A 15,514-nucleotide genomic window follows, 5' to 3' on the forward strand; every position below is an offset into this window, starting at 1 on the left:
GGGGGTGACCGTTCTGACTCTGGTGGGGATCCTGGTCGGGGCGGTGATCGCATGGTGTCGACAGCAGAAGAGAATCCAGGCTTTGATTCAGGAACAACAGAGGGAGCGAATCGCCAAAGGTGAGGCCTGGTTGCAGGTGGGTGGGACCTCCCCGCCCCAGGCCGCCCACCCACCCACAGCGCGGGTCCCCCCTGCCATCCCCATGACAGCACCTTCTCTTTCTGCTTATTTCCAGAGAAGCTGCAGGAGGAGCTCAGTAAGTCCCAACCCTCAACCCCTGGTCACGTGGGTTCTGGGGTCCCTGGTTACCCCCTCATCAACCCCTCCTGTTTCCCCTGCAGGGTGGAGGATGCAACAGTACCTGGCACGTGAGTACATACACCTGGACCTGCCTCTGAGACTCTCTGCTGGGACCTGTCCAGCCCCTTCCTCACCCCTGACCGCCCAGGGGAAGGAATGAGGACGCTGATGGGGGAGGTCGGCAGGGTTTCCTCCCTGGAGAAAGGGGTCAGGCTCTCTCCCCCAGGCCGCTCGCACCGGGATGTCCAGGGAACCCCAGAAAGAAGAGGGAAGATGGACTCAGGATGTGAATCCTCCCTCCCTGGCTGCTCTACAGAATCTATAGGCTGCTGAGAGGAAACCAGAAGGAGAGAGAACATTCTCTTCTAAGGAGGAGGGGCTGGTGTCAGCTGTCCCAGATTTATCATAACTGCTGAAAAGTAGTGCCTGAAATTTTCTCATTAAGTCGCCCAATTCTTTTTGGAAAATGGCAGGAAATCATGCAGATTGAGATGGATGTATTTCAGCACACATATGCATACATGTATGCACACGGCAAGCCTCTGCCAGGTATAGGAGGAAGACAGTGACCTCATAAGCCAGGAGCATGTGATCCATGACCCCAGTGGGTGCCTGGCCCACGGATAGCACCACACCCTGTGCATAGTAGGTTTCTCCTTCTCACTTAGAGGAAGGCTTCTCATTGCCACACCCCACTGGCCAGCAGCACTGCAATGATGGGTCATTATTAAGTAACATCAGGGGGACTTTCACACCAGCCCTGTGATGCTGACACAGATCTGACCACAGAGCCGGCTCCTCAGTGACTAAGTGGCTCATGGGAGGGACACAGGGTGGACATGCTGGGCACAGATGGTTCTCAGGTTGGCATGTGAGAGACGGATGGCACAGGTGTCATCACACTGCTCAGAATGATGTGCAATTTAACACTTATGAATTGCTTATTTCTGGAATTTTCCATTTAATATCTTCCAACTGTGGGTGACAGAGGGAAACTGAAACTTCAGAAAGTGAAACGATAGTTAAAGGTGACTGCTGTACAGACACGTACAGGACAGACCTGCAGGTGCAGCTGGGAAAGCCCCACTCGGTGCCTGCAGGTCACTAGGTGCAGGTGACTTTAAAGAGGAGGGGGGAGCAGGGAACTGAACAGGCAGAGGGAGCGGGAGGTGGGGGGTCAAAAAGAAGAGAGAGGAAAGGACTCAGAAATGACAGTGGAGGTGACCCTGCCTGTCTTCCTTTGTGGGTGACAGGTCTCAGGCCTATGCTGGTGAGTGACTCATGCTCTCTGGTTCCTGCACTTGTGTACAAAGCCCTTAAACACTCTCTGTGCTGGTGAGGGGTCATCAGACCCTGCTCAGAGCTTATGTTCTGTGGACAACCACCCTGCCGCTCTGGACACCCAGAGAAGACCTCCCAGCTCCAGCCTCCCCTCACCTACTGCTGAATACGCCCACACCTGGGCACAGCCTGGCCCCGTCACCCACAGCCCCACCGTGATGGAGGGAAGCCCAACATTCTGAGAGCTTTGTATGTATCTCTTTCCTTTCAGAGAGGAAGATGGCCCATTTCCAACCTGGTGAGTGAGTCACTGTGTTCCCTGGGACAACAACAGAGGGGCCTGGCTCCTTCTTTCTTCTCCAGCTCTTGACTGGGGGACATCTGGTTGGGTATCATGAGGTCCCCACAGTGTGCGCATCTGCTGCCAAGAGAGCCAGGGACAGCTGCTGCCCTGGGCTGTGTGGGAAGGAGGAGGCATGAGGGGTGGAGCTGGGGACAGGGGCTGGAGGGAGAGGGAGGAGGTGACCTGGCCCAGCTGCTGCCGCTCCTGCCCTGAGCTTCCTCAAGGTGTGCCATGTCTCTGAGTCTCTTTGAGATAATGGTGGTCATTCCTAGTATGTGAGGGTAGAGGTAAGACTAAATGAGGTGATGAGTGTGTGTTGGTCAAAAAATCCAAGAGGGAAGCCATGGCCTATTCACAGTGGGTGTGTGTCTGACAGTAATGACCACAATCAGGAGAAGGTTCTTAAGACCTAAAAGTGATGTAAGCTGCTGGAGTCCAACCCCAGCAGGTCCAGGGGTCCCCAAAGGTGTGGAGGGAGTCGGCGAAGAAGGAATGACATAGAGACAGCGTTCAGTTGATCAGCAGCCTAGCCAGGATCTCTAGCCAGGATCTCCAGCCAAGTTCTGTTCAGGATTTCCAGCGAAGTTCTGGTCTGGATCTCCAGCGAAGTTCTGGTTAGGATCTCCAGAGAGGTTCTGCTGGTTCTCCAGACAGGTTCTGTAGCCAGTTCCCTCGCTAGGTTCTCCAGCCAGGTTCTGTCCAGGTTCTCCAGCCAGGTTCAGTCACCAGGTTCTAGTCAGGTTCTCTTGCTAGGTTCTGTCTCTAGGCTCTGTTGCCAGTTTCTGTCCAGGATCTTTTGCCATGTTCTCTCGCTAGGTTCTGTCTCTAGGTTCGGTGTAGGTTCTGTGTGTAGGTTCTGTCTCTCTTGGTTCTGACTTCTAAGTTCTGTCTTGCTGTCTTGTTACATCTGTATTTATACCAGTTGATTCAATCCTATCAATCTCTATTACAAAGGTTAGGGCGTTTCTTATCTCCATTCCAGGGAGTAAAGATTATGTAGCTTAAGCATGATTGTTCCTAGTTAAAATTATTAATTACCTGCCTGGCACTTAGGTGAGGGGTTTTATTCCCTCCCTAACTTCAGGGGAAAATCCCTACCTGGGGATTCAACCTTTCTCGGAGAGGTGACCTTGGTTAAAACACAGCGCCAAGAAGGTGAGCAAACATATTAAGAACCGTATGCCATATATGCCAGGTCCCTTGAAACAGCAAGGATGGACCGGCTCCCGGCAAATTCCCCCTTTTTTATTTTTTAAAAGCAGGCATTAAAAAGAAAAACCTCAAATGCTCTCTTATATCCATTTTAAGAGTAGGATTGGCGCTTTCCGCTATTACCTGAGTCCTGATCTATCACCCCAGGGAGAGCTTGCCAATCCTGCACTTTCCCAGGGTAGAAAGGCTGCAGTGGGGTTAAGGATAAGGCTCCTTGGGCCCACCTTCTCCCATGCCTCTACATTTACCTTTCTGGCACCTTTCCTTCCTCAGAAAAGCATGGACGTACTTCTTGCATAAAATGTTCCATCTGACTGGGAGTAACCTTAATTCCTCTGCTAGCAAGCATATGTGTTAAAAGATCAATACAGAGTCTTTTTTCTTTAGACTCAGTATGGCACATCTTCTTAATCTAAAGATCAATACAGAGTCTTTTTTCTTTGGACTCAGTATGGCACATCTTCTCAATCTAAGAATCAATACAGAGTCTTCTTTCTTTGGACTCAGTATGGCACATCTTCTCAATCTAAGTTCTGTACTATCCACCTTCTTAGCCTACTTATCCTCTATAGGGGGGTCTACAGTACCCTGGTGGAGTCCTATCCGTCCCGAGTTTGGCGGTTTTCAAGGGGGGGGGGGCTTACCTAGGGGAATCCTGTTCCAGGGATTCCCAAAGGTGTGGACGGAGTCGGCGAAGACTATCCACCCTCTTCCTACGGTGGAGTCCGATTCGTCCTGAGTGTGGGGCGCTTACCTAGGGGTCCCTGTTCGGGCGCCATATGCCGGGGTCCAACCCCAGCAGGTCCAGAGGTCCCCAAAGGTGTGGACGGAGTTGACGAAGAAGGAATGACACAGAGATAGCGTTCAGTTGATCAGCAGCTTTGCCAGGATCTCCAGCCAGGATCTCCAGCCAAGTTCTGGTCTGGATCTCCAGAGAGGTTCTGCTTAGGATCTCCAGCCAGGTTCTGTGGCCATGTTCCCTCGCTAGGTTCTCCAGCCAGGTTCTGTCCAGGTTCTCCAGCCAGGTTCAGTCACCAGGTTCTAGTCAGGTTCTCTTGCCAATTTCTGTAGTCAGGTTCAGTCCAGGATCTTTTGCCATGTTCTCTCGCTAGGTTCTGTCTCTAGGTTCTGAGGCCAGTTTCTGTCCAGGATCTTTTGCCATGTTCTCTCCAGCGAAGTTCTTCTGTCTCCAGGCTCCGTGTAGGTTCTGTCTTCTGAGTTCTGTCTTTCTAAGTTCTGTCTCCTGCTGTCTTGTTGCATCTGTATTTATACCAGTTGATTCCAATCCTATCAATCTCTATTCCAAAGGTTAGGGCGTTTCTCATCTCCATTCCAGGGAGTAAAGATTATGTCGCTTAAGCATGATTGTTCGTAGTTAAAGTGATTAATTACCTGCCTGGCACTTAGTTGAGGGGTTTTATTCCCTCCCTAACTTCAGGGGAAAATCCCTACCTGGGGATTCAACCTTTCTCGGAGAGGTGACCTTGGTTAAAACAAATAGTGCCAAGAAGGTGAGCAAACATTCTAAGAACAGTATGCCATATATGCCAGGTCCTTTGAAACAGCAAGGATGGACCGGCTCCTGGCAAATTCCCCCTTTTTTATTTTTTAAAAGCAGGCATTAAAAAGAAAAACCTCAAATGCTCTCTTGTATCCATTTTAAGAGTAGGATTGGCGCTTTCCGCTATCACCTGAGTCCTGATCTATCACCCCAGGGAGAGCTTGCCAATCCTGCACTTTCCCGGGGTGGAAAGGCTGCAGTGGGGTTAAGGATAAGGCTCCTTGGGCCTACCTCCTCCCATGCCTTTACATTTACCTTTCTGGCACCTTTCCTTCCTCAGAAAAGTATGGACGTATTTCTTGTATAAAATGTTCCATCTGACTGGGAGTAACCTTAACTCCTCTGCTAGCAAGCATATGTGTTAAAAGATCAATACAGAGTCTTTTTTCTTTAGACGCAGTATGGCACATCTTCTTAATCTAAAGATCAATACAGAGTCTTCTTTCTTTGGACTCAGTATGGCACATCTTCTCAATCTAAGTTCTGTACTATCCACCTTCTTAGCCTACTTATCCTCTATAGGGGGGTCTACAGTACCCTGGTGGAGTCCTATCCATCCCGAGTGTGGCGGTTTTCAAGGGGGGGTGCTTACCTAGGGGAATCCTGTTCCAGGGGTTCCCAAAGGTGTGGATGGAGTCGGCGAAGACTATCCACCCTCTTCCTACGGTGGAGTCCTATCCATCCCGAGAGTGGGGCTTACCTAGGGGTCCCTGTTCGGGCGCCATATGCTGGGGTCCAACCCCAGCAGGTCCAGGGGTCCCCAAAGGTGTGGACAGAGTTGGCGAAGAAGGAACGACACGGAGACAGTGTTCAGTTGATCAGCAGCCTAGCCAGGTTCTGTAGCCACAATCTCCAGCCAGGTTCTGTCCAGGATCTCCAGCGAGGTTCAGTCACCAGGTTCTAGTCAGGTTCTCTTGCCAATTTCTGTAGTCAGGTTCAGTCCAGGATCTTTTGCCATATTCTCTCGCTAGGTTCTGTCTCTAGGTTCTGAGGCCAGTTTCTGTCCAGGATCTTTTGCCATGTTCTCTCCAGCGAAGTTCTTCTGTCTGTAGGTTCTGTGTAGGTTCTGTCTTCTGAGTTCTGACTTCTAAGTTCTGTGTTCTAAGTTCTGTCTCTTTCTGTCTTGTTACATCTGTATTTATACCACTTGATTCAATCCTATCAATCTCTATTCCAAAGGTTAGGGCGTTTCTCATCTCCATTCCAGGGAGTAAAGATTATGTCGCTTAAGCATGATTGTTCGTAGTTAAAGTGATTAATTACCCGCCTGGCACTTAGTTGAGGGGTTTTATTCCCTCCCTAACTTCAGGGGAAAATCCCTACCTGGGGAAACAACCTTTCTCAGAGAGAAGACCTTGGTTAAAACAAATAGTGCCAAGAAGGTGAGCAAACATTCTAAGAACAGTATGCCATATATGCCAGGTCCTTTGAAACAGCAAGGATGGACCGGCTCCCGGCAGTAGGCGACTCCTTAGATTATAACAGACAGTATTATAGAGTCATTTGCTCACAGGGGTGTGGGGTTGGAGCGGACAGAATAGGTGTCAGTCTGCACAGACTGTTGCAGTACTTTTTTAAACACACAACTCGGGTACTAATGGTTGACAGGACAAAGAGACAAACAGGGTGGTAGCATCAGCCATAACTCCTGGGGGTCTTGTGGTGGATGGTTCTTTATAATCGGTACCATCACCTTTGGTGTTGACCTCCTTGTCATGTCGTTCTTGTGTTACTAACAGAACTGTTTATGGCTACATTTTAAGGACCACACATCATCATCACCCTGCAGGCTTTGGTGTGCCTGCTGAGGACAGGGCGGTTGGTCAAAGGTTACAGCATGAAAAGATGAAGGAAGTCAGACACACAGAGATGGAGTTGGGTTGATTCAGCCACATCTGCCCAGTGATTACACAGGGTTTAGGGAAGGACCTACTTCCAGAGGCAGGGGTGGCGTTAAGGGAAACCACAAGGAAGAGCAGTTCCCAGGCACAAAACAGTGGGAGCTGTCACCACCCCCAGGCCCAAGGCAGAGGGACGGGGAGCAGTCACTGGAGCCCTGAGGAGGCTGTGGCTCAGGGAGAGGCTGCCTGAGAGGAGGCATGCTCTGTTAGAGCTTCTCCATCACAGGAAGTGGGGAAGTCGGGGCTGGGCCTCTTTCCTTCCCTCCAGTCTTCAGCCAGCACTGCCCTTGGCCAAAGCCAGCAGGTGACCAGAGGCAAGAGAGCCCAGTGAGGCTGCCCAAGGAGGACAGTTCCTGGGCAAAGAGGGAGGGGCAGGTGGGGAGTGAGGATCACATAGAGCCCAGCATGGCCCCAGCACAGCAGAGACCTGGTTGCTATGATCACACCAGATGCTTCCTCCATGCCTGGCCGTGGGCTAAATACAGCTCACTTTCTGTTTTATTCTACCCTGGAGATGAGTATTTTTATTCCCATTTTACAGATATCACATTGAGACTTGCAACATTACATAGTGTGTGTGTGTGTGTGTGTGTGTGTGTCTCTCTCTCTCTGTGTGTGTGTGTGTGTGTGTGTGTGTGTGTGTGTGTGTGTGTGTGTAAAGTAACTGCAGAAAAGGAAGTCGTCCAGCTCAGGAGGGTAGAGCAAGGGCTGGAATTGGAGTCCATGTGACTCTGCAGCACAGTTGGGCACAGTCATTCTGGGGAGGAAATAGGAGGAAGATAGAAGGAAGGTGGCCACTTGAGATGGTGGTTTAGGCAGACCCCAGTCCTCCTCACCCTCCCTTCCTCACTGAACACCAGGCCCTGTGGTGTCTCTTGGCTTTGCTGAGGGTCACACTCAGGGCAGCTGGGACCCCAGGTTCTGGGCTCAGGTCTCACTAGCCAGACCCAACCCTTGGAGCCTGAGGCTCTCAGGTCCAGAAACCTTGGCTGACCCCACACCATTGGAACTCTCTGCAGCGGACGTGATTCTGGATCCCGACACCACACACCCCAAGCACCTTATTTCTGAGGACCAGAGGAGCCTGAACTAGGCAGGAACAATGAAGAGCCTGCCAGACAACCCCAAGAGATGTCAATATCGTTCCTGTGTGCTAGGCCATGATAGCTTCACGTCAGGCAGACACTTCTAGGAGGTGGAGGTGGGGGACAGGAAACAGTGGAATTTAGGGGTGTGTTGGGAGAATGTGGAGAGAAAACTTTATGTTAAAATAACACCCCAGAATGGATTCTGGACAATAGCACTGGATGGGCATGACTTCCACGCTCGAACGGATCCCTGGAGCAAACTCACAATGGCCAACCCTCCTAAAAGAGTGGGGATTTTCCTTGACTATGAGAGGGGGGAGGTCTCGTTCTATGATGCCATTGATGGATCGCACATCTTCACCTTCTCACAGACTCCCTTCTCTGGGCCTCTCTTGCCTCTTTTCAGGGTTTCATCAGAGTATCCCACTGCCTTGACTATTTGCCCAGCACTAAAAGGAGTGGGGAGTTGCCTTGAGTCTGACCCACTGACTGACCCGTCCCTTGAGACCCCAGTGGCTTCAGGCTCAGCTAATGGCATTGAGGACCCTCAGGCAGAAGGAAATTCTTTGCTTCTCCCTGCCCAGCCCTGAGCTGAGGGCTTGCTTAACAGCCAAACCTCACAGCAGGAACATAGTTACTAAAAACTCACTGAGTGAAGCACTTTACTAGTTATCTTTCAACTTTTCCACATGACAGATGAGGAGACCAGGGTGCAGGAAGTTTATTAACTTTCCAAAGGTGATAGAGCTCCCTTCCTGCAACCATAGCTCACATTCAGAGGTAACTTAGAAGGTGGTGGGTGCTGGGCTACATGCTTCAGGTGAATCTCACTCCCCAATCCTCACAACACCCCTATGAGGAGACCTCATTGAAAGTGTGGAAAGGGAGGCAGGGCCCAGGGAAGTGACATATAATTCATGCAGAAACTAGTGCTGCTGGGAGGTGTTTGACCTCTGACCCTCCCTCTACCTCCAGTCTGTTCCTTTGCAGCCAGTTGTTCCTGTTGGGCAGGGTCCTGGGCAGCCTGAGGTTCCTTCCCAGGGCCCCAGGGTGAAGGTCACTGTAGGTGACTCTGAAGGCCACACCCCATCTGGTTCCTTCAAGGGGGACTCTCAGAGCCATGGTCCACTGCTCCATTGGCTGGCTGTCCACGATGACGTTGTCCACAGAATGAACTCACAGTGACCACATCACCCGGGGCTGAGAAGGGACTAGAGGCCAAACTACTCACCAGCTTGAGACCTGTGATCATGATGCTGAACCAACCCTCCAGCTTCATCCCTAAAGCTCATGTGTGAGGCATGAATTTGGGGGGAAGGGAGCCAAGTGAACTGCAGTGGAATTTTTATCACATTGTAGCCCCATCTCCAGGAAAGGGACCCTCCACGCTGAGCATGTGCTGATGTTCCTGGAGGTTCCTGTAACTGCTGGGTCCTGGGGAAAAGCCACTCCATCACCATCACTGTGATTGTTCACCACTGTGTCCCCTCCACCCGGCAGGTGGTGGTCAGGTTACATTTGTTAAATAAACTGGTTTATGGTCTTCACTCTGCATCTGAGCTTCTTCTAGGTTTTCACCCCCACAGCTTACGCACCACATTTTCACAAAATCCTTATTGTATCAGCTTTGTAAGCTGCTGTAATAAAAACCACACATTTCATGACCTAATGCAACACAGATTCCTTACTGCACATGTCTGTAGGTGGGAAGCCCAGCGTGGCTCTGGCCGGGCTGACATCCAGGTGTCTGCAGGCTGGGCTCCTTTCTGGAGGGTCCAGGGAACCGTCTGTTTCTTGCTAATTCTGGTTGTTGGCAGAACTGAGTTTCCTGCATTGGTGGGACCGAGGTTGCCATTCCTTGGTGGTTGTCAGGAGAAGCTGGGACCCTCCAGGCTGGGAGCATCGGTGTTGTTTTCCCAGGAGGCAGATGTGAGGGAACAATTCAGGTGAAGGGAATGGGAAACTGAGTCCAGTCTTGGAGTCACTGCTAGTGGGACTATTGCTTGTGTGCTGACTGCTGTGTCATAATTAATTAGGAGGTAGTGGAGGCTCCAGAGAAAGCATTTAGGCACAGGTGGGGAGTGGTATGAAATGTGCCTTGGGAAGGTTATTCTAGAAGGAATGTACACAGTGGCCTGATTGGGTCTGTGGGGCCCAGGAAGGAGCTTTGGGTGGGTATGGGGGTGCTGGACCCACCGGACCATCCACTGGCAGGCAGGAGCCTGTGCTGGCTGCCATGGTCCTGTTCGCTGCCTCCTGAGAGAGAGAAAGGGCTTTGGCCTGTCACTCAGTCTCCCAAGGACTCTCACTGAGTGTTTTCTGAATGAGTCACAAGTGTCCATAACAACTGCTGTCTGGCTCTGTTCTTCACCCCACGGCCCCTCCTGGTGTCCCCCAATATCTTCCCTGCCCCCCACAAGTCTAGCAACTTGAATGAAATTCTTTACCTTTCGGAAGAGGGTACTTATGTTCACCTCAACACACGCCTGTCCCTAACCCCAATCACACACACACACACACACACACACACACACACACACACACACCATTGCCTCTGAAAAGAGAAAGAGGAAATCAAAAGGCCAGATACTCTTAAGAAGCTAGTAACAGTGCATTTTTCATGCTGAAGCAATTTATTTGTCTTCTACCTAGAAATTAGTCAAGAGTAGACTTGGCCCGGGATCTAGAAATGATTTCTCTGTCAAGCGCCGGGTGTTAATACTTTAGCTGTGCGGACCCCGGGGTCTCCTCCACAGCCCCTCCTGTAGCACAATCTTAGATGGAAGGGTTGGCTCTTCTAGTAAACCCTCATGTATGGGCTGCCATTTGAATTTCATAGAATTGGGACATGTTGCCCAATAAGTTTTAGCTTCCCTGCGTCTCTAGAATAGGAGAGACCACAAGGAGGAGGGCTGCAGAGTGCTGCTGCCTCCTAAACTCAGGACTTTTTTGTTAACTGAGAAAATCTCTATTGTTTAAGCCAATAACACAATCTGACAGGTCACCCCAGGGTGGTGGTTGGAGAGCTGAGGCCTTCAGAGCCTCAAGCCCATTCTCCCGGGTGGCTCCGGGAGGCCGAACGGGAGGTGAGGGGGCCGCGGGGGCGGCGCGGCGAGGACCAGCCCCGGCCGGGCAGCAGCGGCGACTCCGGGGCCGGCCCAGGGCTCTCCGGGCGTCGGTGAGGCCGCCGCGGGCCCCATCTTCCGGCGGTCGCCGGAGTTCGTGCTGATTGTGGCTGCCACCGCCCCGGATGCCATCTCCTCCTCCCAGGCCGCAGCCGCCTCCTCTTCCTCCTCCTCCTGGGCCGGGCCGATCCCCTCCCCGCCGCCGCCTCCTCCTGGGCTGGGCCCGCGGCGTCTCGTCCCCTCGCGGAGCCGCTCCCGCCGCCGCCGCCGCCGCCTCCTCATTCATCCTCGTGCACCATAGGCGGCACAGGCACCAAGATGTCCAACCGAGTGGTCTGCCGGGAGGCCAGCCACGCCGGGAGCTGGTACACAGCCTCAGGACCGCAGCTGAATGCACAGCTGGAAGGTTGGCTTTCACAAGTACAGTCTACAAAAAGACCTGCTAGAGCCATAATTGCACCCCATGCAGGATATACATACTGTGGGTCTTGTGCTGCTCATGCTTACAAACAAGTGGACCCATCTATTACCCGGAGAATTTTCATCCTTGGGCCTTCTCATCATGTGCCCCTCTCTCGATGTGCACTTTCCAGTGTGGATATATATAGAACACCTCTGTATGATCTTCGTATTGACCAAAAGATTTACGGAGAACTATGGAAGACAGGAATGTTTGAACGCATGTCTCTGCAGACAGATGAAGATGAACACAGTATTGAAATGCATTTGCCTTATACAGCTAAAGCCATGGAAAGCCATAAGGATGAGTTTACCATTATTCCTGTACTGGTTGGAGCTCTGAGTGAGTCAAAAGAACAGGAATTCGGAAAACTCTTCAGTAAATATCTAGCGGATCCTAGTAATCTCTTTGTGGTTTCTTCTGATTTCTGCCATTGGGGTCAAAGGTTCCGTTACAGTTACTATGATGAATCCCAGGGGGAGATTTATAGATCCATTGAACATCTAGATAAAATGGGTATGAGTATTATAGAACAATTAGATCCTGTATCTTTTAGTAATTACTTGAAGAAATACCATAATACTATATGTGGAAGACATCCCATCGGAGTGTTATTAAATGCTATTACAGAGCTCCAGAAGAATGGAATGAATATGAGCTTTTCCTTTTTGAATTATGCTCAGTCAAGCCAGTGCAGAAACTGGCAAGACAGTTCAGTGAGTTACGCTGCTGGAGCACTCACGGTCCACTGACGCTCTGAATCCTCAGGGATGCCACCTGCACATACTCATACTCTGTTCGGGGTCCCAGCCTAGCCCTTACCAAGACCCAGGTCCTGGTTTGGGGGGATTCTGAAACCTCAAACAAATAGAACTTTCTTCTCTTCTTTTCTAGTAGGTGTAGTCCTTCCTTAATTTCAACTCATTAAAAAATGCTTTATAGTTTAGGGCAGTGGAAGGAAGGCTGGCATCAAATATTTTGATCAAAGAAGATGGCAATGTAATGGCCCAGTTGTGGCAGTGTTTTGAAAGTAACTTGTAAAGCATTTACCATATTCTAAATTTGCACTCTTTGCAGACTTGTGCACATATATTCCGCTTTCAGAATAGTTTTGCAAATTGTACACAGACAAAAAAGGTGGAAGCTTTTTAATAAAGAAATTGCATTTATAAATGATCTGTATTAGAATATAATAATTCTCCAGTTATAGTCAATTACTACCCGTGTTGTACAACAGATACCTTCTATTTTAGTTGCTAATAAAGGGCTACACAACTCAAAAAAAAAAAAAAAGCCCATTCTCCCACACCTACCACCCTCATCGATGTCAGTCTTCTCTCGCCTTCACTCGTGTGTAGTTAAAATATGAAGTAAAACAGCTCAGAGATGAGGTTTTCCAAGGGCGATGGTATCACCGCTGAGTTAAATCCAGAGGGACCTTCTCACTGACCACCTAGTGGGAGTCCTGTCATTGGCTGCATTTAGCAAGAACTCAAGGCTGACCGAGCTTCTTCTTCATGGGACATGGAAGAACCACGTGAGAATGAAGGCAGAGACAAACCAGGAAAAGCCTAGACTGCCAGGAACCCCAACACTAGGGCAGATCCTGGACCACCCTGTGGGGATCCGGAGCTGAAGCTGAGAAGACAACGCTCTGGGGCTGAAGCTGCCCAGTTGTGGCACTTTGTGTACCAGACAGACCTAGGGAACCAATGTGCAGCTGTACAGGGGCTGTCGTGGGTGTGTGGTGGGGACTGATACAGAGATGGGGAGGGTGGGCCCAAGTATTTAACCTTCTGCCTCAGAAAACTCTCTGTGCTGCCTCATGCCCAATGATAGGTTTTCAACATGAACATGAAGAGAAGTACATTTTTCTCTTTCAAAATTATTTAACAATCCATGTCAACAATTATAACATGAAGATAAAGGTTTGAGGGTCCAAGTCCTGTCTGTGGACAACAAAAGCAGAGCCCACAGGACGCGGGGCCTAATGTTTCTGCCATAAGACAACCGTCATGGAGCAGTTCTCCACTGCAGGTCCTGGGCCATTGATGGTGCATGAGATCAGTATATTACGTAGAGACCAAACGTCAATACACACGAATGGAACTATGAGAGCATGCAGTATATATAATCGTGTGTGTGTCCCCAGTTACATTATAAAATGTATTTCTTACTGTGGATCACAGTTTTAAAATTGTAAAGAAGGTTTTAGATTAAAGGTGTGGGAACTTGGGAGAACATGGTGGAGGGAGAGGTGGGCTCCATTCCCAGCTGCACGGGGTGCAGTGATGCGCTGCGGCCACTAGGGGAGGAGAGGACTGAGACAGTGGTTCTTTTTTTTTTTTTTAGTTGCACAATAAACATTTATTGGGCAAAATTACCAGCCAGCAGCACAGAAACAGTTCATACAATGTTTGGATACGGAAGGAAATCCCAGTTCTGTGTTTCTCTAGGTCAGTGATGGCAAACCTTTTGAGCTCGGCGTGTCAGCATCTTGAAAAACCCTAACTTAACTCTGGTGCTGTGTCACATATAGAAATTTTTTTGATATTTGCAACCATAGTAAAACAAAGATTTATATTTTTTATATTTATTTTATATATTTAAATGCCATTTAACAAAGAAAAATCAACCAAAAAATGAGTTCATAGGTTCGCCATCACTGCTCTAGATGCTCCCACCTTTGCCCGAAAGGTTTTCTTCAGAGAGATCAAGGGTACCCTGGAGGCGCCATTGTTAACCTTGTAGTTGACAAATAAAGTCCTCCCAAATCAGTCCCAGATTCCACTGAGACAGTGGTTCTTAACCTTCCTAATACAGCGACCCTTTCATACAGCTCCTCATGTTGTGGTGACCCCAACCATAAAATTATTTTCGTTGCTACTTCATCACTGTAATTTTGCTACTGGTATGAATCATAATGTAAATATGTGATATGCAGGATGTACTTTCATTGTTACAAATTGAACATAATGAAAGCATAGTGATTAATCACAAAAACAATATGTAATTATATATTCAATATGTGTTTTCTGATGGTCTTAGGCGACTCCTGTGAAAGGGTCGCTCGACCCCCAAAGGGGTCGCGACCCACAGGTTGAGGACCACTGTCTCTAAGATAATCATCTGAGAAGTTGGAGGAAGAGGTGGGGGGGGGGGACGGGGGGAAGAGGAGGAGGGAAGGGGGACAGGAACCGGAAAAGGAGGGACAGATACTGGGATGGGAGAGTTGGAGGAGAGAGGGGTGAGGGGACGGGGCGGGGGGGGGGGGGGGGGGGAAGAGGAGGAAATGAAAATGTGTCTTGTAGCTCCTGGTCCCAGAATGGAGAGACCTCTGGAACTGACATGAACCCAACCTGCAGCCTTGAGACCAACCCAGTTATTCAGGCCCAGGTGAGCCCACCTGGACCAGCTGCACCCTGTCCCCTGTCGACTCACGAAGGAGAAAATAAATGTTGATAAAATCTCCTGAGACATTCGGTGTTTGTGTTGAGGCCTGGTTGCTGTTTTGAGGCATGATTGTAATGGAATCCTGTCTAATACCCATGTACCTGTTGCCCTCATAACTAGCTAGTCATTCATATTATTAATAGGGAAGGAGCAAAGGGGAGGCCACACATAATAAGCAAGGTCATCTGGGCAGCCTCACCAGGAAGCTGCAACTTGACACTCCCCAGGGAGCCAGCCTATTCACTGGAAGTCACTGGGGAAGGCTCCACAAAGGGAAGATGGCACGTGTGCAGTGAAGTCGGGGTGACGGGTGACATAGGGAAGGGGCCTGCCTGTCCGTCTAATCTGGGAACGAAGATCATTGGCTAAAAGGGTGCACCCCAATGCAAACCCATCAACATTGGGAATACAGTCACCAGGCTGAGAACTCTCTCTCTCTGTTGCTCCTGCTTCCTCTCCTGTTTCTTCCTTGCTAGTGACCCTGCTAGGCTGCCATGTGGTCCTAGAAGCTGAATGGAGCTTGGCCATGCAGACCCACATGCCATGGACCACAGCTGGGAGGACAAGCTCCCCCAGCCAGATGCTGGACTGGACGGGACTGTGCAAATATGGAGCAGACACGCTGGGAATGGCTGCAATCCTGGTTCTGCTGAAGACAAAATGGGACTTTTCATGGCAGGACAGAGGGAGATGGGCCCTTGGAAACTCAGGGGTTTGATTCCACAGAAATAAAGCTTCCCCAGAACCTCATCCTCCTGTGGGGCCTCAGGACATTTTTGTTACCGGGGAC

The 15,514-nt window shown here is 49.9% G+C and overlaps 2 protein-coding genes and 1 pseudogene across 5 annotated transcripts in view; all 3 read left to right on the plus strand.

Moving 5' to 3' along the window:
* LOC132220815 (butyrophilin subfamily 3 member A3-like) overlaps window positions 1–15,514 on the plus strand; it is a 50,025-nt gene that overhangs the window by 19,934 nt on the left and 14,577 nt on the right. The window lies entirely within an intron of this gene.
* LOC132221060 (butyrophilin subfamily 3 member A3-like) lies at window positions 52–9,225 on the plus strand (annotated as a pseudogene).
* Window positions 10,942–12,444, plus strand: LOC132220832 (protein MEMO1). Of its 2 annotated transcripts, XM_059674477.1 has the most exons (2): window positions 11,127–11,564; window positions 11,708–12,444. In XM_059674477.1, exons 1-2 carry the CDS (start codon window positions 11,275–11,277, stop codon window positions 12,021–12,023), a joined length of 606 nt encoding a protein of 201 aa, XP_059530460.1. In that variant the 5' UTR covers window positions 11,127–11,274; the 3' UTR covers window positions 12,024–12,444. The 2 variants fall into 2 exon arrangements, with proteins under 2 accessions (XP_059530459.1, XP_059530460.1); XM_059674476.1 differs by having other exon boundaries at window positions 10,942–12,444.

The sequence above is a fragment of the Myotis daubentonii genome, chromosome 18 (assembly GCF_963259705.1).
Source record: "Myotis daubentonii chromosome 18, mMyoDau2.1, whole genome shotgun sequence".
Lineage (NCBI taxonomy): Eukaryota > Metazoa > Chordata > Mammalia > Chiroptera > Vespertilionidae > Myotis > Myotis daubentonii.

Bases quoted from the DNA above. Each gene is read 5' to 3' on its own strand.
- LOC132220832 (XM_059674476.1), top strand. From the start codon at position 11,130: ATGTCCAACCGAGTGGTCTGCCGGGAGGCCAGCCACGCCGGGAGCTGG.